Here is a 25,897-nt window from a genome sequence, read left to right as displayed (position 1 = left end):
GACTGATGGATTTTGAAGATACAATATTACTTTAAGGTCACAGCATACTCACAATAACAGGTTCCTCTGAGGGGGTTGCCAAGGTAACGGTTTTCTGAGTCGCAACTGCAAAGAGACAAAAATCATTTAGATGAAATGCATCAGTAATGATTCAATGCAACGGCATCTGATGCACAGGTTTGATGATTATGCATCAACATTTATTAAACATTACAATGAATAAATGAAGCATGAAACAACACTGTGAAGGTCAACACTTCTTCAGAGAAAAAAGCCATTAAAACAAGTTGATTAATAATGTCAACTACATTATTCACATTTCTTAAAACTTAAAAGTAATAGTTCACCCAAAAAAGACAATTCTGTCATAATTTACTCACCCTCTTGTCATTGCAAGCCTGTATGACTTTCTTTGTTTCGCACAACACAAAAGCAGATATATTGAAGAACGTTGGTAACCAAACAGTGCTGGTACCCATTCACTTCTACTGTATTGACACATAACCAATGCAAGTGAATGGGTGCCAATTAAAACATTCTTCAAAATATCTTCTTTTGTGTCGTGCAGAAGAAAGTCGTACGAGTCAATACTGTAACAGGATCTACATATTAATTTTATATACATTTAAAAACACTACATGTTTGTATATCTATGTGTGTGGTGCCTGCAGCATCTGTGTCCTTCACAAAAAGGTATTGCGTAATACCGACCAGTTGGCGGGTTTCTTTATTTTCTCTGCCTCATTAGAGAGCGTCAGGAGACGGTCCAAAGCTTCCTCAACCGCAACTCAAACACGCTAAACAATTAACAGCGTGCTGCCGGCCTCAGCTCTCCACAGGCCTAAACAGATTACAAATCCTGCAGCTCATCTGAGCCTGAACTGACGGTCCAATAACAGTCAGCGCAACTCTCCGACCACTTCTCCCTCTCTGCACAACAACCTCGCCACATACAGTCAGTGTAGTGGGAATTCGCTTTCAATTCACTTCATTGTCCTGTGAACGGTACAAACGCGATTAATCATTCATGCCGGTTGTAATAATAAAATAGTAATGGGACTGTTAACGCAGAATAGACTAATTACTTTGGAGGTTACACAATAATCCCAATTCGTACGCATTAACATAAACACAATCTTAAATGGTCGGCCAATGAAATGTAAGTGTGCAATCTGGCACTGCTTTCAACCTTTCAGACCCAAGTTACACCATCTAAACTTCAGCATCCTTAGTCAAACATACACACCCTTCCATCTTATACTGTAAATATCCTTGCCCTTAGCTGGCGGAAACCGAACTTTATCATGGCGAGCCAAAGCATCATATTTTCTCAGAGAGTTGGTGATAAATACGAGAGGACAAAGTAGAGTACGCTTTTACCACGGTACAGAGGACACAGGACAAACTACACCACAGGCATTTTAAAACCTCTGCATATCACTCCCCTAGCCTTTAATCTGGATGACATTTTAGAAATGACTATTCTCTCATCCCATACACGCTGCAAATCAGCGAGAGAGGTTTCGAACGTTCGCGCCCACACGCACAATGCGCTCGGTGAGGGCGTTTAAACATAATGCACTCTTACTCTCAGTATCTTAATTTAATCTCCAGCGAGAGCACACCTACATGCGGCGCGTGCTTTAATGCACTCGCTTTTTTTCGTCCCGCCTATAATTTTATCCCTATTTGGTCACACCAGGAGTGCCGAACCACACTCCGACAAATGATAATGGACTCCACGCTAATCAAGCTTGCTTTTTCTTTCAATTGAATCAATTGCTGTTCTTTAAGCACGTCTATTTTTCCAAGTGTGGCCTGCGAGCCGTCGGCTGATTGAGAGGTGAAGCGACTAGGGAGTTCTCGTTATTTAAGACTGTGCTGCAAAACTTGGAATTTCTCTTTCACGGCACACAGCGTCGCGTGATGACATCAGGTCTTTAGTCAACCGATCATTTTTGTGTAAAAGATACCGGTCCCAGCGCTTCATTACAGACCTTGGGTAATGGCATCTGTCCGCCTGAGTAATGAGAGAGAAGTGCGATAGAGAGAAGAGAAGAGAAGGAGAGGAATGAACAGGAAGTGGAAGCAAGTGATTTTACTGCCACACTCATTTGTCCTTGTGATGAAGACACGCTTGAATACATCATCAATGGTCCCTGCTTGTGTAACACACAATTAAAAACAAGTGTTTACATAAATGAAAAGACACGAAACACACGATGAAATGTAAACCGACTGGTTATATGTGTGCATTTGGCTATAATTTGGGGACAAATTTAATAATATTGCAGTATTATGAATCTTCTGATATTTATTATTTTTGGAAAATAAATGCTTAATTTTACTTTGTGTCACATAGTGGCCCTTATGGTAGAATGTAAACAGTTGCCAAATTATTTACGATATTACCACACATCCTCACAGAATTAAATGACTATTTACGAGATGGCTAATGTTTAAGAATTCGTACAATCTTATCCGTACATTTTGGTACGATCTGTATTCACGCCATGGACGTTTAGGGGTGAGGCTTCAGTTTTGCTTTTATCTAATGATCGTATGTTTTTGTTTTATTCACATCGTACAAGTTCATTAGCCACCTCGTAAAATAGTTACGAATTCCCGTGAGATCAGGGTAGATATTATCATGTGTGGTATTAACCGATAAAAACTTTCTCCACCAATACCGATAGCCATTTATCCAGTGACATCTGCCTATTCCATTTCCGATTCTTAAAATGTAATTCATATTTCTTAACTTTCTGAATGTTATTAATTCATATGACGACTATTAATAGTGAACATCAAAATGGTGATGTTTCTTTAAAAGAAAAATTCTTTAAAAAAAAGCGAGCAGAAATGAATTGCATTTTCCCATCCTTTTTCGAGTGACAGGATATATTGGCCCTGATCCTCGGCTGTTTTTAAACTATCGGTCGAATATTTTGTTTTTTTCAAACTGCTATTACCGACTAATAGCGATATATCGGTGCATCTCTAGTATTAACACAATATTAATAATCAGTTATTCATATCACGGTTATTGTCATTGCCTCTGACTTCATAACCTGTTGTAACTATTGGCTTCCTTTAAAATAGAAGCTAGGGACTCAGTTTTCTGCCATGCAACCCTGTTAAGAAATCCTGCGAGACCATCGTGCATATTTCTTCACATCCCAGAGTTAAACGACAGCCCAGAACAAAGCATTTGTCATTCAGGCATGCTCCCAACAGCACAAAATAAAAGGAGCCAAGATCCCCTCCTGTAGCCCTGAATGCAACACCTCAGCCTGGGTTTTAAGCTGCTCACCGGCTTCTGATTCTATAACTGAAAGAGAGTGGGAAATTCAGCTTCTACCCACGTCTCCCAAATAAGCATGACTGCTCAACCCACTCTATAGAAATTCTGCATATACACATATACACACAACAATGCAACGAGAGAGGCACTTGAGTTTCATTATTCTCAAAGAGGAACCATCTCTCATAGTCACAAACACACGCCGGCACACTCCCACACCACCTCCATTGGTGCTATTGTTTATATAAGTGCCCGTTCACTCGGTACCCTGCGTCAGCACTGTGTGACATCACAGGTCAACTTAAGCCAAAAGTGTGAGGACACAGTGTAAAGCTAAACTGAAAGGGATTTTAGGATGGGTGCATGTATCTATATATCCGAATAAAAAGTTAATAGGCTAGATGTGTGTGTATCCAGCGGAGGTACTTACAGCTGGCACTGATCACCTTTGATACCCTTGGTGGTGCAGAAACATTTGCCCGTCAGCACCTGGCACACGTTAGCATGACCATGACATTTACAGGCTACAGGAGAAAAAGAGACAGACAAAAGAATCTTAAGCATTTTTGAGTCATAGCAAAAACACAAGTTGCACTTTGAATGAGTAGAATGGCAATTGCTCGAGTGACCTCTATAGTTACTTCTACAATAAAACCATTTCAGAGACCACATAATGGAAAATGTAAAAAAACGTCAATTGAGGCTCTGCTGTATTATTTGGCATCACTGCCTAGATTTTTTAGTTTAATCTAATCATCAGGCCAAACAAGCTGACAAACAGTTGGAGGTAAATGGAGACTTGTTCTAACATTGTGTTCTTCATCTGTCCTCAAAGAGAAGAGTTTGCCTGAATTACTTAAAAGCAGTACATCAGGTTACAGTCCCAAGGCAAAACCACATTAATGTTGGAAAAATAATAAATCATAAGACAACATAACTACACTAACTAAGTACTCTTAATTATGATTTGCCCTATGTAAACACTTCTTGGATGTCAAATGTGCTTTTACAAAAACAGCTTTTTAATCTTTTCATCAGAAAAATCACAGATACTTAGACATTTATTTTATAAATCCACCAAAGGGAGTAGAGCTTTCTCATATGTAGCACCTAAACTCTGCAATAGCCTGCCTGATACTATTCAAGGGTCAGACACACTCTCCCAATTTCAATTTCAGCAAAGCATACATATAAACAAAAGATTATACTGGTATGCATCATAAGTAAATGAACAGCACCTATGCTAACTGTTCTCTCTCTGCCCTCCTCCCCTACCACAGATTATGGCGGCTCGAGTAGGGCCACCTGGTGTCAGCCTCCTGTGATAGCCTGCGGTCTGACTGAGCATCGGGAGACCCATCCAGAGGAAACTACACATTACAAAAGTAATGTAATGTAAAGCTGCTTTGCAACAAATAAACATTGTGAAGAGCGCTTTGTAAATAAAACTGAATTGAGCATTTTGTCAACAAATGATCTTTATGTACTAGAGAGGAGGTTGCGATTTCTCAAAGTCACAGTATGTTACCAAAACTTTGTAAAATGAACCCTTGTCTAAAAAGACCAAGACGCCTATAAGAAAGGAACTGATAGGAAGAATAATATGGTTGTAAATTCTCTGGTCTCTTTCTGTTTGGCGTTTTCTGTTTTAAAGGCAGGAAACGTTGGCTTTAAGCGCCACAGTCTTTTATCTGAACTGAAATCCATTTCTGTCTGTTCTGAGCAGTGCACTATAATTATCTCCAAAGCAAGCATTAATTCTACACGCTCTCCTCACGTCGATCTGACACCACTGCGGACCGCCGGGGCTCTGACAGGCTTTTGTCTGCTGTTCTAAACATACATGATGGCTCGTATGGCATTGTCTGAATCCTGCCGTCTGCCCGCACGACTACAGACAGTTCCTGTAGGTCATGTTTCACAGGTCCATGCTGACATATATGAAAAAGCTTTTGTAAGTCGGCTGGCTTTTGAGCAGGACGATGTGAAGAAAATGGGAAATATGATAGTCTCTAGTGCTCGCGGGGTGCAGTTTCAAAAATGATGTTCCATCAAGAATTAAAGTCAAGAAAGCCTTGGGCCAACTTTCCCAAAATAAACAAAGAACAAAAAGACTCCATTTTGATATATTCACAATTAAGCATGTTATGTTCCTTTGGTATCAAACCAATGATCTAATGCAAAATAATCTTGTACACAAAACAAAATGTCTTGTTTTATTTAAAGTTTCCCTATAGCCTACACACAAGTACATGCCATCTGAATCAGTGCACACTTTGGGATCTATCATCTTTGTGTTAAACCCCCATGGTGGAGGAGATGTCTCATATCTTTGAACATGATGGGCTATGACAGCATATCCCGTTTCACCCGGATTCCTGGAGTAGTGATGTAAACCCACATCTCCAGGCCAGAAAAGGAACGCATGTGTGTGTGAGCTCACCTTTCACCTTCGGCAGTATAATCACCTATATGATCTCAAAACCCAAAACTTTCAGTGAGTAATGTTCACATGCGTTGTGAACAACTGCCTCCAGTAGCAGCGGGTGTGAATGTTCTTACCTTGGCACTTTCCGCCGTTGGTCGGGTCTCCGTGGTAACCAGCCAAGCACGTTTCGCAGTGAGGGCCGGTGGTGAGGTTACGGCACAGCTCGCACACGCTGCCATTCACACAAGTGCTGTGGCCGTTGCACTGGCATGCTGGGAAACAAAGCCAGGTCAGGCTTTAGTTTTCAATTTCTGACTAGTTTGGTTTATTTTGTGGTACTGGCATGCTGGGTGCTTTAGTATAATTGATGTGTAATCATCTGATTGTGTGTAATCGTTAGTCCGGTAGCACAACAAGACAAATCCAAATATAATGACTGTTTTCAAACAGTGTTTGTTCACTGGTCAAGGTTGGTCAATGACACCCAAACAAATAATCTGCAATACCCCTTGGTGTAACTAGGGGCACAAACAGCATCTCTTTAAGATGCTGGTGTTTCATTCATGCAGATGAATAACTAAAACATCTGTTACCAATGTGCAAAGAAAATCTTAAATTTTTTTGTGTGCACATTTAGATGGTTCTTACCAGGACACTGGATGAATGCCCACTCAAAGCCTCGATCCTTTGGGCAAAGACCCGCTTCCAAAACCATGTCTTGACTGTTTCTTGAGGGGCTCTTCATGGGTCCGCGATACGAACCCTCCATGCACTGCCCTCGACCCGTGTTACTGGGGTCTCCGCACCAGCCACAGTCGGGCTGCTCCAGACACTGACCACAGGTACGCAATCCAGAGCAGTTCTGAGCTATGTTGAACAAAGAGAGAAAGTGAGAAAGTGAGGGAAAACTGAGAATTATAAACAAAATACAACATGAATTGTGAGCAATAAGCAATGTAAATCAACAAAAACATGTTTTTGTACACACTGTATATATATCGCACACAAACGTATCACCATACAATTATATCTATTGATAAAAATACAGCCCCACTCTATTGAGAGAGGGAGAGAGAGAAACAGGGGCAAGTCAAATAGCAATCTCCAGCAGTGCGACAAGGAGACGGCACAAACTCGAAACAAACAACCTTCAGGCCACCCGTGAAGTGGCAGCAGCAGCCGCCAGATTTAAGAGCAAAATCACTGCCAGAGAAAACCGAAAAGTGAAAGGAAAAACCGCTGCAACAGGAAGCAGAAATAGATCTTTAAAATAGCACTGACACCGGCCGGGGCTCGTACCTGAGCCACTGAAACGTTAAGTAACCATCACATGGACAGAGACATATATTTGGGTGACAAAAAGGTTTCCGCCCTGGACAGATTTGCAGAATCGTACCACCTACTTCAGACAGAGAGCTTTTAATTCATTTTCCGTCAGACTGAGCATAATGGAGGTTCTATCAGTAAGTCGAGACCTGTCATAAACGCAAGTGGAGAGCGACAACGTGTCCCTCGCACGCTTACCTCACCATCTGAGAGGAAAAAAAGACATTAGAAGCATTAAAGGCTTCTAGTCTGAAGGACAAACAGAACTTGTTTTTTGTAATGCCACGGGTTTCGCACGCCGCTGTGAACTAATGATGTTCTCCTTCACAAACAATATGTCTATCAAACCCACAGGACGCAGACGTGTGCTGCACAACCAAAGTGAAAGCTCAGGAATACGAAGGTGTTTGTAAGACGCAGCTTTTCTAGGAATTTTACAGGGTAAATGTTTCCACAAAATTATGCCGTTTCCCCTCGAAGGTTCCCCTGCTTAGCGCATCGGCACGCGCCCTAAGAAATCTTTCCTGAGCAGCCAAGAGGGAAGAGCGAATGCTTAGGCAGACAAATTGAAACACTAATTGCACATTACAGGCAGATCAGAGGGCAAGCAGTTCAGCTAATGGGATGAAACAACAGATCGGATAGAGATGAAAAACCTACATAAGCGAGAGTGCTGATAGATGCTGATTGGTCGTATCGTTCTCTAAAAGGCCCGACAAAGCTGTTTTTTCATCACTGGAAGACCATATCCATCCACACAACAGTGATGATTACTACAAGCCTTCCAAGTAACAAAATTAAAGACTTAAAACAACAAAATAATTTTATTCCCACTAGCAAAATCTCCAAATCAGACTATAAAAATACAGGGAGCCAAGCAGACTTCACTGTGGGCGGAGCTACTCTCCGTGGCAAAACATGTGTGGCTTGTGGTCAAAGATGGGCAGAAAAAAATCTGAATAAAATGTTAAGAATGCATCGATTCTCGCTGTATGACATCACCTCTAGTGAGGACAGTTTTGACAAGAGCAAAAGTACAGACTGCATTTTCCAGCTGTGTGGCCACCATATGAAGATAAAGACACTTACACACGCAGTCTCCCGTCTGCCACTCCAGGCACTGGCCGTAGGGGAAGGAGATGACGTAGGCGTTGGAGTCCACGCAGCGCTTGGTGCTTCCACACCACATGCACTCCATGCCCTGGCTTGTACAATTTTCGCAGGTAGTGCGGAGGGAGCAAGGCGTCTTACAGCGGGCATTCTGGTTCTGACTCACAACTGGGGGGGAAATATTGATTTATAGGTATGGGGTTAATAAAAATACTATTTATGTCATCTACTGTACACAAGCCCATTTTTACTAATAAGAAGTATTAACTGTTTTCCCGATAAAGGAAATGATTAATTAAATACACACAATGTGCTGCCGTTAGCGTTAATATGTTAAGCCCCGCCCTCTGCTATATAGAAAAAGCAGTCTCAGAGATCCAGTCACTCCCATTTATTTCATATTCTTAAAACAAAATGGTTTGGGGTTGTGCTCACGTATGTGATTTGGGCTAGACGAGTGTAAAGAACATACAGTACAGACTTACCCACTGGTTTTTCACAGATGAGGCCATCCGTGATGGCAGTACAGGGGTTGGCCCTGAGGCCAGAGACCTGAGCTCTCTCCAGGTAAGCACAGAATCCCGAGTCATTGGGCTCATCGGGCAGCCATTGCAAGAAGGTGTTAGTGAACGGAGACGAGTTCTCCCAGGCCCAGTATGACACATTGATCTTCCGCAGGCCCACCCATGGGGACAGTTTCTGCAGGACAAATACAGTGAGTGAATGTGGTCGTGGAGACATGTGCTTTAAACAGGGACCAAACTGGTTGTATCTGTAAGATTCACAAACAATAACTGTAATAAAATTCAAAGCACTAGAGCAGTCATCCTCAATAGGCGGACCGCGGTCCGGATGTGGACCTTTGCGTCGTTCCATCCGGACCGCCAGACAATAAACTATTTAAAACGTTCGACTATTTGGGTGTTTAAATTGAGCCGTGCGTCTTCACAATGGAGAATCACATCACACTCGCTCTCAAGAACATTAATGTAATTTATATTTTGCCGCTATATACGCTAATATCTTTATTAGTGAAGACACACAGAGCAGGTAAATGGACACACAACAGTAAACAAAATACAGCGAATATTAAAGCATTTGTATCCGTCAGTCTGTTTACTGTTTGCTAAATGTCTCCAACGTTTTTATCTACATTTAACATTAGCATTATTAGTCAGTATGTAAACACTTGTGACCCTGTGAAACCCAGGCTTACGTCTCATGATCAAATTGATTATTACAAAAAGCATCAAAGATTAATTTCAAGCATTGATTTCACTAAGATTTTGGTATTATTCAGTCAATATATATAAATATATCGTTATATTTTCACAAAATGTTCTGTAGGATGATTTATGAAGGACTTTTGTAACGAACAACGTTTTAATTGGGAAATTATTTAAAGATTGAAGTAGTATGAAAGTGAAAAGGTGACAATAGCATGGAAAGGATAATTTAGTTTGTTTTCGTTTTATGATTTTAATTGTTACATTACATTTGCTGTTCGCATGCTGACAGCAGTTTTTTTATTTACAAATATTAATTATCAGTCTTCAGTCACACTTTATTTTAAGGTACAATTCTCGCTATTAACAAACCATTAACTATGACATTTGCCTCAATAACTCTAAATGTGTGGCTTATTCATTGTAAGTAAAGTAACTGTTAGGTTTATGTATTTGTAAGGATTAGGGATGTATAGTAAGGTCATGCCGAATATATGCTTTATAAGTACTAATTAACAGCCAATATGCTAATAATAGGCATGATAATAAGCAACTAGTTAATAGTGAGAATTACTAAAATGTTACCCAGACTTCCATTAAGAGGGCAATCCCCTAAAACCACAGAGCCTATACATGGGCTACATATATCAAAATATAAAATAAATGGCCTGATAAAAGATCATATCTTTTATACAGTATATCCAACTTAAGTTTTTATTTATTTTCAAAAAACATTGTTCGGACCTCCGTGTGGAAGAAAATATAAAGACCGGACCTCTTGGAACTTGAATTGAATACCCCTGAACTAAAGCATGGTCGAGCATCTACATGGGCAAACACAAACCTTCCCTTTCAGTTGGTACTTTTGCATTTCCTCCAGCACAAAGTCCACCTGCTTGACTGTGGTAAGAGAGGCGATGCTGCCCACCAGGTTCTTACAGTAATGCTGAGCATTATCATAACTCTCCCGGCTAAAGTTGATCTGTAGGCAAGCGTCCCCAACGTTGCTCCAACCGTCTCCACACAACTGGGCTACAATGACAACACAAGAGATGGAATGGAAGAGGGATCTTTAAACTCAAGCATTTAAAGACATAGCTCACCCAAACATTTTAATTCTGTCATCATTTACTCATCCTCAGATTGTTCCAAACCTGTATACATTTCTTTGTACTGCTAAACACAAAGGACGATATTGACTTCATAGTATTTGTTTTCCCTACTATGGTAGTAAATGGTGGAGTAAATATTTTTCCAAATATCTTTCAAGAACAAATGTATGCATATTTAGAACAATCTAAGGGCGAGTAAATAATGACAGAATTTTCATTTAGGTTGAACTATACCTTTAATTTTTCTGTTTTTCATATTTTTCATGTCTGTACTTCAGAACTGCAGGAGAGCTCTTCACATAATAAAAATTACTCTTTTGAAACAAGTGAATAGCAAACTTAAGCAAAGTGTCCAATAAAATCATTTTTCAGTGTAGTAAATGTCAAGAACAATCAGATTTAATAATTCCTCAAACCTCAGTTTACTTCAGATTGAGCTGTACAACGATTTCACAGCCCTACAAACCTCAAAATGAATGAGCTCTTTAGGTCAATTACACAACTAAAACGTGAAAGCAGGGGAGGGGTGTGCATTTGTTATACGGCAGTATTCTGAGAAAAATGAGGACAAAACCATCTTCAATCCCTCTCTGCCTGCTGTCAGTACAATTGTCGAAATGACAGAAAATAATGTGTTCATTCTCCACCCATTTTACCCGGGACGGTGTGGCATTCCAGCTGATTAGGATCCCATTGGCAGCTAAGGTTCAGTGAGCAGCTTTTGCAGTTGGTCATTTTACTGCAAATCTGCTCATTTCTAACAGGACATTTGGTGAAATTCTTCACAGACTGGAAAAGAGAAAAAACATCAAGTCAAATTACGGGAGAAAACAGAAAGGAAATTTAGACATACATTGCTGCAGTGTAATGCTGGTGCCCTCTGCAGGCCGACTTACAGAAGTGCAGTTACTGAGAGCTGAGATGCATTTCTTGCCATCGCACCACTGACATCCGTTAGTGTTGGCAGTGCAGCTAGTGCAGTCAGAGAAGCGGTAACATCTCTCATCAACCGTATCTTGAGGTGAGACAGATTTAAAAGGAAGCAAAGTAGAAAGATGAGTATAACGGTCTATTCGAAATACATACCGTGTCTAATAAAAGGTATTAAAATCTCAATGTTGTTAAGCGTACATTGATGTAGAGAGAAATGATTTTCCAGAGCTGTTTGCACTTTTCTACACCCAAACCTCACATCCAAACTTTAAACTAAGCAGAAGTTAAACTATTACAAACAGAACCAACTTTAATTCCCCATTTACCTCCAAATACAAACAAAATCATTCAGTGATGGTTTGTTAGCTTGCCATGTGGTACATTGTCATTTCATCACAGTCTATTTAAGCACCAAGCTCACAATCCAAACAAAAAACGATTTATTTTGCCATTGCACTAAAACACTCCCTTGCATCAACAGGGCCAGCACTGCCAGAAAAGATCCCAGCATGCAATTCTCAGACCTCAGATTTGAAATTCAAATCGAACAAACGAAGCCAGATATTGCGTAGTCTAAAAGTCCACGCACTCACTCGTACACAAACGTGCTAAATTACTGGTTCAGTGTGACTGGTTGTGTTCTGACAGGTGGCAAAAGATCATACAGAGCTGGCAGTCCTGCGGAGCAAAAGAGGATTGTGTGGAATGGCCCTTCCATTTCTCGCTCATTAACACAGTCTGTGGCAGACAAACCCGGGGGCTCAGTTCAGTGAGTACATGCCAGAATGATTTCCCAGTTTGGGCACGATGGAAAATGTCACAGCCGATGGTGGTAGGGGGAGTCTGTAAGCCTCTTTCAGAAACCTACCGGCTTTGGCAGGGCAGAATGGAGCAGGTGTAACATTGGAAGTGAAGCTGGGCTCCCAGGACGTGCAGCGGCCACTCTTCCAAGCGCACCGCACACCAGGACCCGCGGCCTCGCAGCGTTCCTGTCCCAGGAAGGCCTCGCAGCTGGGTGGCCTGTAGATGAGCACATCGTTCAGGAGCATGCTGGAAAAACCACCGAACACGTACATGGACCTGGAAGGGGAAGAAGACACAGAGACATAAGAGTCTTGTTTCGTGTTTTGTGCCTTTATTTTGATTTAATGTTGTTTAGTTCCCACCCGTTACTGGTCACAGCAGTATGGCCAAAGCGGTTGACGTCTCTGTGCAAGTTTGGTTTAGGGAGGACCTTCCACTCATCACATGCTACGGAATCAAACGCACACAATTGATCAATAAATCGACACATCAAGAATAACTAAACGAGAACTAAAGAGCCAGCACAAACCAATGTCATAGGCCAGGAAGTCAGCAGAGAAGCATTTGGCCCCATTGCTCAGAGAGGTGTCATTATGGGTATTTCCTCCAAAGATGAGCAGAGTTCCTCCTAACATCACAGATGAATGCAGATAACGTGGGTACCCGCTCTCTCTCAGAATCGTCCTGCGACACGACAGCCATCAAATTAAATCTTTAAATATGTTTTACATTAAAGGATAACAACATATGTTTGATTATTTGTGTGTTTGCTCTTACCAGGTGCGCGTCTGGACCTCATAGCGGTAAAGATCATCCACCAAGCCATATTTGTTGGCGGGGAGAGATTTGTAGCCCCCGTGGACATACACGCTCTTGGTGGCGCTGTGGTAGACGCTGCTGTGGCCGTACCCACCTTGAGCGATCGCTCCTTTGGTTTCTGGCACAAGCCATGTGTTTGTCACTGTGCACAGACAAAACAAGGCAAATCACTATTAATAAGAACAATTATCACAGTTTAAGTCTCTGAAACGCATAAAGCCCATTCTTTTAGATATCCAGAAAGCCTGTTCTGGCTTGTCATACTCAGTCTGTGACAATCCCAACAGAAATGTGTTTGACTTTAATGAGAGGAGTTATCTCATCCCAACAAAACCGAGTGTCTGGCATGAGTTCATGACACTTTAAAGATTACTTGATACCACAGAGATTGTGGTGTTATCCTGGAGTTAAACAAGATTAGCAAAAGTACAGACTTCAGCCATGAAACATAAAAACAATGCATACTGCTTCTCATGAAGAACCACAGCTCCATCTACTGGCTAACCGATGTAAACTACATTTTCAAACAGAATCTAATTAGACCTTTTGACCTATTTTAGGTATAAATGCCCAAAAGTATAATAAAATAAGTCAAGTTTTATCTTTTCATGCATACAGGTCACTACAGTGGATGGTTATCAAAATGCATATTCTAATTCTGTGCTATGGATTTTAATGGTACAGTTGCAAACTAACCACCAGTGGACAATAAAGTGAAAAATATGTGTAACAAAGGTTATTTTCTTCATACCCAGAGCAACGCAAAAAACACAGCAATACAAAGTTCTGACTCTGTCAACCTAATTCATGCATAAAAAGGTTATTCTGTGCTCTAAGAATTCAGCACCTTTTACTTTTAATTTTAATACAAAATTACAACGTTCTATATCCTGCCCCAATCTCCCTTTTGGTACTGCTTGGTTCACTCACAGATGTTGTACTCCTGAACGTTGCTGATATAGCCGTAGATGGAGGAGTAGCCGAAGATGACCACCATCACCACGTCTCCGTTGTCCAGCTCTGCTATATGAGCAGAGTGGCCTTCCACAGCGTAGATCTGCCCATGGGCTGGCACAATGGGGTTCTTCTGTGACCACGTCTTGCTGGGTATGTTAAACACCCACAGTTCATCTGTTATGTTCTTAGCACCCATTTCCAACTTGCCTCCGAACATGTAGATGTCATCCTGGAAAAGAGAATAAAGATTATAGTTTCAAAGTTTTGGTCAATTATGGTTCCATTTTTTTACTTGAACATTTAAATTAGTGTTTGGCTGGTTCATTTTATTTTGGGTGCTACAGAGGATCTGCGAATCTGTTTCAAAACAGGTATTCAAGCCGAAGCGTGCACATCTAATAAGCTAAATACATTTATTCATTCATTCATTCTGACCTTACAGGTATTTTGCTTAAAGTTAGATACAAAAAAATATTCTTACATCAATCAGTGTCAAATTTATGAAAACTGATATTACCCAATATAGTGCTAAGGCGTGTCCATATCTCGGCAGGGGTGCGCTACTGACGGGCACGGTGTTCCAGATGCCACTTTCCAAATTATAACTGCAAGAAAACAGTGAAAAAATGTCTGATGTTGCAATTTGTATGTTACACAATAATCCCCAGACGTCCCAAATCAAGACTACAAAGAGGGAGGGGAATTGGTTCTCTACAGGGAACAGCTATTATCATAGTTATAAACCTTTATTTTTTATTCTATTGTCTTCATGCGATCTCAAAAATATTATTTGCCCCTGAAAAACATAAAAATCACTCACTTCAGAACCATTTGAAAGTTGCTGTAGTTAAATGTATAGCCGCCAACAACCCACATAACCTTCTCCTGCACCACGGCCTTATGGGATGCTCTGCCCAGAGACGCTCCAAATGGCTTCACTGTTGGCATAATCCAGTAAGACTCATAGGAGGGTACCGTTAGAGAGCAGTCTGGACCTGAGAGAAAAAGAGATGGCAAGTGCAATTCTCAATGGCCATGTTAAATCTGTAAATTAACAAACAGGGTTTATACTGCAATAGGCTGGATGTGCGTTATCCCGCTTTTTACACGACACCTTGCCACATGAGTAAATTATTGGATACAAAACGCTGTTGTTATCTGGGATTGGCATTGGAATGCCTGATTCTGATTGGCCAATCACAATATTCCAGTGTGCAGCGCAATAATGCCTCATCAATTTCTCATGTTCATTACCATTCAAACTATCTCTGACTCCATTTCCTGTCACTGGCATAGTGAGAGGTTTGCCGGAGAGATTCATGTCACAACATCAATCTCAGGAAGGCCTTAAGTTAAGCATCAGTCAGCCTTAACTGTTCCTCTGACACATTGCGACATAGTGGATGCTGCAGTGATGCAGAAGTGACAGGTGCACCGCTACACAATGTCCACTAGGGGGTGACAGCCTTACAACATATTTTTATGGCATCCTTCGGATTCTTTTGGTTTAACATAATCTGGAGAAGAGAGAGAGACGCAGCAGGGAGCGAATTGGAGAAGAGGAGGGATGAGAGTGTACCTTGCCAGCTGTCGTTGCACACGCACAGCTTTTCCCCGGTGAGGTCGCAGTAGCCGTGGTCCGGGCTGCCACAGTTGTTCCTGCAGTAGGGAATGTCGCAGGCCTCGCCCTTCCAATACTTATCGCATTCGCAATACACGCGGCTCGCTATCGAGTTCCCCGAGGTGCACTTCCCGTGGCCTGAGCAGTTATTTGGACATGAATTGATTCTGTAGGAGAGAAGGTCATAAAAACCAAATAAGAATTACAATTTCTTACTGAAGGGCGCCTGAATTGCGCGGTGCAAAGAACAGGACTAAGCCCATGATTACATTAAATATGAATCATGCACCATTGTTTGATATAGTGTATTAGCACCTGGCAGGCTCTTTTCAATTTATACAGTGATACTCACGAGTAGAAGATTTCAAATCCGGTGAGGTTGTAGGCAGCATCGCTAAAAAAGTGCAGGAGTGCATAGCCTGAGTTGGTCTCCACCTCAGGGACGGTCTCATTTCCTTTGACTTCGGGGACAATGAGACCACTGCGGGACAATTAAAGACAAATACCTGGTTCAGAAATGATTCAGTTCGCTCATCATCTGGCTCTGGGCCATCCTTACTTTTTATCTCCATGACACAACTACAATTTAGATGTTTTCCAAAACAGACACGCACCTGAACACCGCTACTAAGGGAGCATAAATAGAGTCCCCGTCATAGACGTACATATGATCCCAGCTGCATTCGGTGGCGAAATGGTTAAACCGTAACCGCAGCACTGCGTTGGGGCTGCAAAACAAAGGTGATGACATAATGCTTAAGAACTTGTTGCTGTGTGCACACACAGTCCACAAATTATCAGATTTTACATCGTGTTCTACTTTCTGCCAAATCTAAGGAGTGCGAGGAGGAATGCGCTCCCCCATGCCATTTCTGGTAACATGACTCAGAACGCAACATGCTGTGTTTCTGAAATGTGTTTAAATGGGGGTTGTAGGAAAGTGTGGGCAAAACAAAACCGTGTCAGAATCAGGTGAGAGAGTTGAAGATAGAGAGACACTTACTAGCCCTCAATCAGCCATGTGCACTTAGTTTTGAACTTGTAGTTGATGGGGCCGTCTGTTAGGTACCCAGACGGCTCAGTCAACCTGAAAAACAGGATCACAGTCAGCCAAAAGGGTCCACATCCAACAAAAACAGACGGGCAAACAGAACAATGCTATGCATAAAGAAAAACATAAGTGAAAAGTGCTTCTTCAGTATTAAAAGACAAATAGGGTGAGCTGGTTTCTGTGGTTACTTATGACCATATGGATGCAGGAATGCGTGGGAGTTGTGCACTCGGTTGTGTATAGCATCACCACGAAACACTTGACCATTATATGTCATGGACAGAGTGTTTACCTAGACAGGGCCTATTGTTCGTAGATGCCGACTTAAGTCTCACAAACAATAACCTCAATATTCCAAAAACACACTCTTAATTGAACAAATGATTGCTGCTCACGTAGCCAAACACTCCTCGGGCAGATTCTCAAAGAAAATCAATCATGACATTGCTGAGACCTTCTGTACTAGCCTTCTTGGAGAACAAAGACTGAATTGAGCTTATGTCACACAACTCTTTGGAGTGGATAAGAGGAAGTCACAGATTCTGAATCTCCAGAATGATAAATTATCATTAGCCTTCCCTGCAGCTCAACGGGTATAAAATGGTGCAAGCAACGTCAAGGATTCGATTTTCAGATAATTCGCATTCTCATCAAATATGTAAGTGAAATAAAACATCATTTATGTTTTTGACAATATTGTAATGAATTGTACATGCATTTGCCAATTCATTTCTTTTTCTTGAATATTCTGGACATATTGGTCCAAAACTGAAACTGAAAACAACTTTGCGGAAACTATTTGCTATTAGAACCTAAATAAATACTAGAGCTGTCAAACGATGAATCACATCCAGAATAAACGTTTGTTTTCGATTATATATGTCTGTGTACTGTGCATATGAATTATGTATTTATAAACACAAAATCAAACACATATGTACAGTATATGTATATACATTTGGGAAATGTTTAGATGTGTTTACTTACATTTACCAATAATTGAAATTATAAGCAAACGTTTTTAAATATATGCATGTATGTGTTTTAAAAATAAACTTTAATATACACATTACACAGAAATATATTATGTTAACACAAACTAGTATTCTGAATGCGATAAATCGCGATGAATCATTCGACAGACCTAAAAAATACACGAAATAATAGAGTTGAGCCGGATACTCGGCTGAAACGAGTATCCGGTACGGATAAAGCATATTTGCCGAGAGTACAAGTATTATACGAGTAATACGAGTCAATATCTGTGCTCGGATGGAATAAAAATCCTCATTGGGTAGCTGACTGTGTCTGCGTTCTGTGATAGGCTAGTCACAGCGCCCCTCCCTTACACATACAGATTTGCTGTGTCCCGCTCTGCTCACTCACTCACACACAGAACGCTGAGAAGAGAACAGCTCTCTTTCTCTCTCTGTCTCTCCCCCAGTCACTCAGGTTCGCGGGTCTTTTCCGTTAACGTTTAGGGTTTCTTCAGCTTCAGGGTTGTTTTTTATTTCGTTTTTTTTTGCAGTACTTATTAACCAGTAGAGTTCTGGTAAACGTGGGGTTTGTTCAGACGTGGTGCTTGGTAGAACGCGACTAGCGTTGCGTCTCTGCCTGTCTGAGATTTTTTTTTCTTTTTTTAACCATCTGCTGACTCCACGTATAAAACTATAATATTTCAAATTAATTAGCTACACACACTCTCTCCCTCCCTCCGCTGGTCATCTAATTTTTTTTAACGTCTGCTAGCAATTGCATGATTAAAAATAACATACTGGTTAAAGCCCCGCCCCTTTCAAGACAACCCGACCACTTCCTGGTTAAACCCCGCCCACTTCCAGGTTAGGCCCCGCCCAGTCCGAGTACAGATACGGATACAGATAATTCATATGGTTAACAGATACAGATACAGATACAGATAATGCTGTACTCGCTCATCCCTACGAAATAACGTCGAACAACAGAAAACATCAACCACAAAATTCAAAAATAGCAGCTAGCATTCACACTTTCTGTCAAGAAATGAGGTCATTACAGGGCTTGACATTAAGCATTGTCATGTGGTTGTGCTTCGGACAAGTTATTTTTCGGATTTAAAATGATCAAGTTTGCTTCTAAGCATTTTCACTAGTATCAGCTTTGGCCGCCTGAATTTAGTTTCTTTCAGTGATGTCTATAAAATATTATTAGTGTTAAGGCTGTAACTTTTTCTGCACATAGCACTGGTGCTAGAGAGGCTTAAAGTTTGGTAGCACAGGCACAAGTATAAATCGTATGTTGTTATCATTAAAAGAAAAATTCAAGTGCAGTTCATCATGAATAGGCAGGTAACTGACAAAAGACATTAATGTTCCATGCAGATGGATAAATAAGGGCCAAATCATTTTTAGATTTAGTTTTCCCAGCCATTGAGTATTTTTAAGCAAAATACATTCCAGACATTTCATGAAGACCATAATAAATCATACCAAGTTGAAAGTGCTCATCCGATGAACCCTTTAACACGAACATCCTGAGTGTGGCTAAACTAATATCCATATATAATATGCATTTTCACATTTATTGTTATTAAAATGAATAACAAATTCAGCCCAAAAGATGACTGCATTTATATAAAACGTAAATTCAGCATCATGGGAACTCCTGCTACTCGTATGCTATTGCCAATCATTGTGGTTGTTGACCTGTTGTAATCATTTCCGTGGGTCTGTGAACCACTCTAGAAGTTGAGAATTTCTTCATATCCCTTTACTACGCCACAAACAAAGGATCTTGTGCCAAACACAAAAGCTGAAAATCTGGCATTCACTTTCTTGTTGTAGTCTAAATCGTAGCCTATTAACAAGTTGCCCAGCTATTTCCCCACTCTGTTCTGCAAGTCTATAATCAGACATCGGGATTTTAAGAGCAGTCAAACACTGTATTCACGGTGTACCGCATCCTGTGCGAGGGAGGACGTCCCTCAGCCCGAGTGCTGGCGCAAGAGTTTCTTAACATGCAGGCGCACAATCGGATTTGGCAGCCCAAAAAATGTAAGGGAGAGGAACTGTAGGCGAGTCAACGGTTCAATTATTTACCAACAATTCATGAATCTTTTATGAACTTGTACCATCAGATATATCCACCAATAGGCAGGACTCACTTCTAGCCACTGGACAAGGTTCAATCGCCCAGGCCAGAAGACACACGTTGGTAACTATTACATAAAGACTGCAAGCATATAGAATAGCCAACAAAACTCCTATGCTCAAGGTTGAGCTGTCCGAAAACTTCAAATTAAAGATTTGCAAGGTAATAATCTGTCTGGCATAATTTTTTAATTTAAAGGGCTTCATAACCCAACCCCACTTCCTGCCACGTCAATAGGTGTGTAGTGATGCCTCTTGATGTCCTCCTAACCGTGCCTATCTATGGAACCCACGGCTCTGTGGTAGGCATGCTACCTCCCACTACCAGTTTGTTAGGCTGAACCCTAGCTGTTGTGCAACAGGATATCTGTTTGTAGCGTGATGTGGAGGCAAGAACACTAGGTTGGCAATGAACAATTCAGGCCTCTTCATTTATTAAAACAGTCATGGAGTCACTTAGACGGCACTACATGCATCAACTTAATCAAAAAAGCCTATGTTTGTTAACAGCAGTAATATTTATTTTTATTAATATTTTAGGATTAATGTCTCTCAAACAGTAGAGGATTGAGGCAGCCATGCTTTGACCATGGGTTCAACTCCCACGGAATATATGAATTAAGATGAAATAAAAAAGCTATTGCAGATGGGATGTTATTGAGCATTTCCACTTCACTGAGAAACATTGAGGATCTTTCTGTAGACTCACGGAGCAAACAAGATCAAACAAGGTACGAGAGAAAGAACCATTCAAGAAGAGGCCACCGTAACATTTTACTGTCAAAGGGGATTTTGTAAAATCCATTTTATAAAATTCAAAAGCTACTTGTCATTGCCCATTCCTGAAGTTTGGGAGATGTGACATACAGAGTAAGGTTCCATCGGTCTGAGTCAGTATTTGACAGAGCTCTCAGGAATACAAAGCATTTGATTTTTGCCTGGTCCAAAACAAGAGAGATATTTGAAATAGATATCATATGCTGCCTCCACTGGACTTACCGCTGTCTGACCTGCATTTTGTCACTAGCACATTAACTGGATCCCAAACAGTAATCTATATTAACTGGACCCTAGAAGCCACTTTTAAAAGCTAATGCAGGAAATTTAAGTAATACTAATATATAAGATGCCGTCTGCCACTGATCTTTCTATAATATTCAATCATACAGTCTGATACAATGAGTAGGACAAAGCAGTCTTTCAAAGATCTTTCTTGAAGTGGAAAAAAATAGTAGTCATGCTCACTGTATATACTAGTCATGTTAATCCAAGGTGTTTCTATTTACAAACAAATAGTAGTCATGCTTACTGCATGTACTTATGTTAATCCAAGGTGTTTCTATTTACATCTTGTAATTGCTACTGTAAATAGTCATAGTTGCATAAAACACAATAAAGATGAAAAAGTACACGTTTAATACATATGATGACAACCTTCCAGTGTTTCATCACAAGATGCAAGTAGATATATGCACTGACTGTAGTTGGACTAAGTTAGGGGATTTGTCGATACTGAGATCAGATGAATATGATGCAGATTATGTTTGCACTTTAGAAAGTCATCAGCAAAGATCAGTCTATAAATAGAGCATAGATCATGTCGGCAGGCTTGGCTTAACCCAAATGCCAAATCGGTTCACCAACAACTAGCCAGCAGTCTTAAGCAGGAAAAATGTCATAGTTCTAATGGATGTTCTCGCTCACACACACACACACACACACACACAACAAAGATCAAAGTACTAATCTCACAAAACTACACGGAAACCCTAACCCACTGCAAAATGTGCTTTTCGGTTAATTCGCAAGTACATTTCACATATTTAAAACAACAAAATGACATTCTAAACTGTGATGTTACAGCTGATAAAGCCACCAAACAGAGGGGCCGGTTGCATAAACTGCTTAGACTGGTCTTAGAAGTAAGTCATCTAATTTTTTTTCAAGTCTGTTCTTAACTTCTTTAAGTCAGTGACATAAACCTATACGAATGTAGGGGGAGTGTATCAAGCACAGAAATACTACGTCATACGTCCAATGTTGACCATGTGAAGTATGAGAAGACAACATGTTTAACATTACAAATAAGTCAGAAGGCATGAAACACCGTTGCACGGCCACTTTTAATGGAAACTCCAACCGAAAATTCTGTCATGAGTTACTACCTCTAGTTGTTCCAAACATGTATATATATCTTTGTTTGGTGGAACACAAAGAGAGATATTTTGGAATAATGTTAGCAACCAACAGTTCGGAAGCACCATTGACTCCCATAGTAGTAAAATATAAATGCTAGTCAAAAGTGCCACAGAACTGTTTGTTTCCCTACATTCCTCAAAAAAGGTTCTTATTTTGTATTCAACAGAACCAAAAATCACTAAAGTAAAAATGTCCTACTATGCTTCAGAACTGTTGGTTGTTAACATTATTCCAAAAAAAACCTCTCTTTGTGTTCAACGGGAGGAGTATCCATTTAACTCAGCGGCTAACGGCAAGCTAACACTAAATGATATTTGGCTGGATTTTGCCGTAGCAGACAGATTTCTAAGGTCCGCGACCAAATCGGTGCTTGTTTCGGTCACCGAAGCTCATTAAGATAAGCAGGTCACCAACGTGATATCCAGACAAGTTTCGAGCTATCCCAGACTCTACGATATTTTCTAACCTGCTTGATATTATCGCCAAGTGATCCCGTTGTGTGAGACACTGTGGAACTAATCCAGCCAATGACAGCGCAGAAGTTTTACATCAAATTATTGCGTGGAGGAATTAACAACTGCTGGCAAATATTCATTAACATTACAGAGCGTGTGAAATGGCTGGTATAACAGACATAAAGCTATTTAAAACTATCCTAAAGCAACAAGTCTGTATAATTGAATATAGAAAAACCCTGAATAACACTTTAATGTTCCACGCACAATTCCAGTGGATGGCGAAAAGGCACCAACAACTCTTTTGCCATCCACCATCAAACTAGAAGTTAGCACGATGTGGGAGGTGTTTTCACTGTTGGTCGCATCTGCTCCTCGACCAAGGTCTTGTTGTTAGCACATTTTGTCTGCGTTGTGTAGTGAGCGCGCTGCTACAACAACAAGATAAAGGATGACAAGAAAACTTGTTGTGCAGTGTAAGCGCCATAGCAATTCAAGTAGTCTCACAGTCTCTTAGTGTCAGCCCATCTTAAGTTTATGCGAAAAACGATCTCCACTTTCAATAATGTGCAGGTTTCAATTCTGAAAAAGCCTTTTAACTTTAACACACAAACAGTTAATAGAAGAATAAGGAAGTAAAATCATGAAATGACAACATGCAGTCAGCAACAAACAAGTAAGCGACAAACAGGCAAGGTGATTGTTACTTATGAATCTGAAACGGAAAACAGGCCATTAATAATTCTGCATACTCATAAACAGCATCTGCACAGCAAGCTGGAGCCTAAACAATGGTGTGGTAAGCCAGGCAAGTGACAAATTCCCCTTACAAAAGAACAGAATTTCGTTCTGTGTATCCACAAAGACGGTCAATATACAACGAAACGCTATTTGTCAGGGCGACAGCCTGTTGTTCGATAGCTCACTTTTGAGACCTCCCCATGTGTGAAAGATAGTCTACCTGGCTGCCTGACACATAAGGCCAGGCTTATAGATAACACGGTGTGGTATGGTGAGATGAAAGATCAGTACTTGGACAAGTTACCTGGACAAATACCAATAAGTTATTATTCCTTTCATCTCGTTTTATATGTAGCTCTGGTTATCACTCTGAAGTTTAGTTTGATTGACAGCATTATTTATAATGCCAATAGCATCATATCAGCTGACTCTGAGATGGAGAAAAGAGAATAATCTCTGGTCTACCCAATAAGAGGGGGCTACTATTTAAAGCAAGTTCAGGAGCTTTGTTGAAGGGTTTCATTTATCACACAGCTGTCAAACTACATTCATTTAAAGCTAAATCATGTGTCTCAAGCAAAATGTCTTTCTACGGTACCTTTGACACCCATTGTGAAGATACAGGTAGATCTATATGTACATCTGTAGGATGGATGGATGGATGTAACGTTATCGGTATCAGACAATCATTTTATCGGATAACATAAATTTGGGCCGATATATTATAGCCGATAAATCATAAATAATTTCCTCTGGTTAAACTTTTTCAGCTGCACGCTGCTAAGCTCCTGTCTTTCTGTCATGATCATTCATACTGCTATTAGCAAAACATAATTGATATAGGAATAGTATGTAGATATAGTCTTATGAATGTGTCAATTATAGGAACAAAAGCATATTGTTTGAATCAGACTGCTGTCTGAGTGCTTTGAGACCTGTGAGAGATGTGGCTGTTGCTCTGGAAGAACATCTATAATTTGTTTATTAAATAAAAAAACATACCAGAAAAGTTTTAAAGTTAAAGAATGTTTGACTAGCTTAAACTAGGCTTGGTACATGATTTTCTGGGAAATACATAGGTAACAGTGTTGGTTACCTATGTTTTCAAATAAAAGCAGTTGTCCACTTTTTGCCTTTGTTTTCAGTCTCATAGAATTTTATATTAATATTTATAACTGTATACCGGCCAATATATCGTTTATCGGATTCCAATGTCAAAGAATTATAGGTTATCGTTATCGGCGCATCCCTAATAGATCACCTAGACAAATATAAAAGTGCAATTATGACAAAACTTTATAAACACTACTGAACATACCAAGGAACCAGACGAGACTTGAGGTTTATGCTGGGTTACAACCACACCACTTATAAAACAAATCATACAAGTTTTTTTTTTACAAATCTAAGATCTGTTTAATGAAACTGCATTTGACACACAAACACCTTGAATGTGTTACCACGATCCAGACCCCGGAAGCTTAGAACAGGTTCAGATGTTTCTAATAGCCATTAATGTCTAATGTAATACTCACTTGAATCTGCCTTGGCAATGTTGGCACTGGTCCCCAACCCATCCACGATCACAGACACAGGATCCGTTCACACACCTGCCAGACAGACAGCTCTTCTCACACGGTTTAGATGGAGATCCGTCTGATATCAGCACCAGGGAGAACATCACACACAGCCATAAATATGTGTGCATGCCCTGCAGTCTCTGCCCGATCAGAAAAGGCTTAAGCATGGGCATCCTCTTCCCAGCATCCATAGTTTCAAGGATGACTTGGCTGCTGTTAGACTGGGTATCAATATCCTAGGGCCTTTCTTCCCAGTCTGGTGCCCAGACTGTTTCAATTATAACAGCAAGGGGGATCCATTCACCAATATTCCTTAATTCAATGAGATCGCAGCTTTTTCCCTAAAATCTAAGCAATCACTTCACGGAAAACCCTCCGATGAGAATGTGACAGGATCAAATCTGCACAAACACAAGCGTGTTAAATCAGATGTATCGCCTCATTGTGTTTCTGAACAAGGGCAGGAATTTCTTACGTTACCTCCTGCGGTACAGGGCTGGAAAAGAATCCCACATGACATTGAAAAAAAGATTTCCCCCAAAATCTTTATCATAACTCAAAGCGATGGGATATTTTCAGTTTTGAACCATCATGTTATTCAACGGTCTTATTCTGTTTCCACAGACCCTCCGCAGCCATTTTAAAGCGTAAACATTGAGCAGGCTGGCCAAATACACTCCTGGTTCGCTTTAAATCCCTTAAACCTTGAGCTTTTTCTTAGTTACACGTTCGTGAACTAAATATAACCCGCTAAATGGAGCAGGAAGCGGAGATGTTTTGAGAGTAGAACGCATCATTTAAAACCGCAGCAGTCAGTAATATGGATGTTGTTTCTGCTGTTGTCCGTTGCGCTGAGGGATTTGGAAAACCTGAGCAACAATACTCTATGCGCATATTTTCCCCTTTTTTCAACCTTAATGTGTTTTATTCCTCGTCAACGGCCTCGCGCCTCGGTAAAGGTGTGCCTCGTTTTCGTCCGGAGGTGTTAATAAATCCTTATTGTATGAATCTGGCCCCGAAGACCAACGTTTGAGCGTCCACAGAACGAGCCGCTCGCGCTGGCTGCTCCTCAGGTTGGAGCAAACTCAATACGAGATGTCCGC

At 40.6% G+C, this 25,897-nt stretch overlaps 1 protein-coding gene across 1 annotated transcript in view; it reads right to left on the bottom strand.

Annotated features, from left to right (window-relative positions):
- The window catches only part of atrnl1b (attractin-like 1b), a 66,768-nt gene extending 40,871 nt beyond the window's left edge, over positions 1–25,897 (bottom strand). Inside the window, exons 1-22 of the mRNA XM_079476241.1 lie at positions 25,275–25,897; positions 24,750–25,195; positions 16,644–16,727; positions 16,255–16,368; positions 15,993–16,121; positions 15,599–15,807; positions 14,840–15,014; positions 14,537–14,624; positions 13,993–14,248; positions 13,021–13,204; positions 12,773–12,927; positions 12,606–12,690; positions 12,308–12,519; positions 11,403–11,521; positions 11,163–11,295; positions 10,239–10,426; positions 8,654–8,867; positions 8,148–8,336; positions 6,381–6,599; positions 5,867–6,004; positions 3,735–3,828; positions 53–105 (exon numbers count right to left, since the gene is read on the bottom strand). Of these exons, the coding sequence (XP_079332367.1) occupies positions 53–105; positions 3,735–3,828; positions 5,867–6,004; positions 6,381–6,599; positions 8,148–8,336; positions 8,654–8,867; positions 10,239–10,426; positions 11,163–11,295; positions 11,403–11,521; positions 12,308–12,519; positions 12,606–12,690; positions 12,773–12,927; positions 13,021–13,204; positions 13,993–14,248; positions 14,537–14,624; positions 14,840–15,014; positions 15,599–15,807; positions 15,993–16,121; positions 16,255–16,368; positions 16,644–16,727; positions 24,750–24,985 (3,274 nt within the window). The 5' untranslated portion in view covers positions 24,986–25,195; positions 25,275–25,897. The remainder of the gene's footprint in view (positions 1–52; positions 106–3,734; positions 3,829–5,866; positions 6,005–6,380; positions 6,600–8,147; positions 8,337–8,653; positions 8,868–10,238; positions 10,427–11,162; positions 11,296–11,402; positions 11,522–12,307; positions 12,520–12,605; positions 12,691–12,772; positions 12,928–13,020; positions 13,205–13,992; positions 14,249–14,536; positions 14,625–14,839; positions 15,015–15,598; positions 15,808–15,992; positions 16,122–16,254; positions 16,369–16,643; positions 16,728–24,749; positions 25,196–25,274) is intronic.

This window comes from Barbatula barbatula (genome assembly GCF_947034865.1).
Source record: "Barbatula barbatula genome assembly, chromosome: 16".
Classification (NCBI taxonomy): domain Eukaryota; kingdom Metazoa; phylum Chordata; class Actinopteri; order Cypriniformes; family Nemacheilidae; genus Barbatula; species Barbatula barbatula.
The sequence above is the reverse complement of the archived record's forward strand: the minus strand, read 5'-3'. Positions and strand labels throughout refer to the sequence as shown.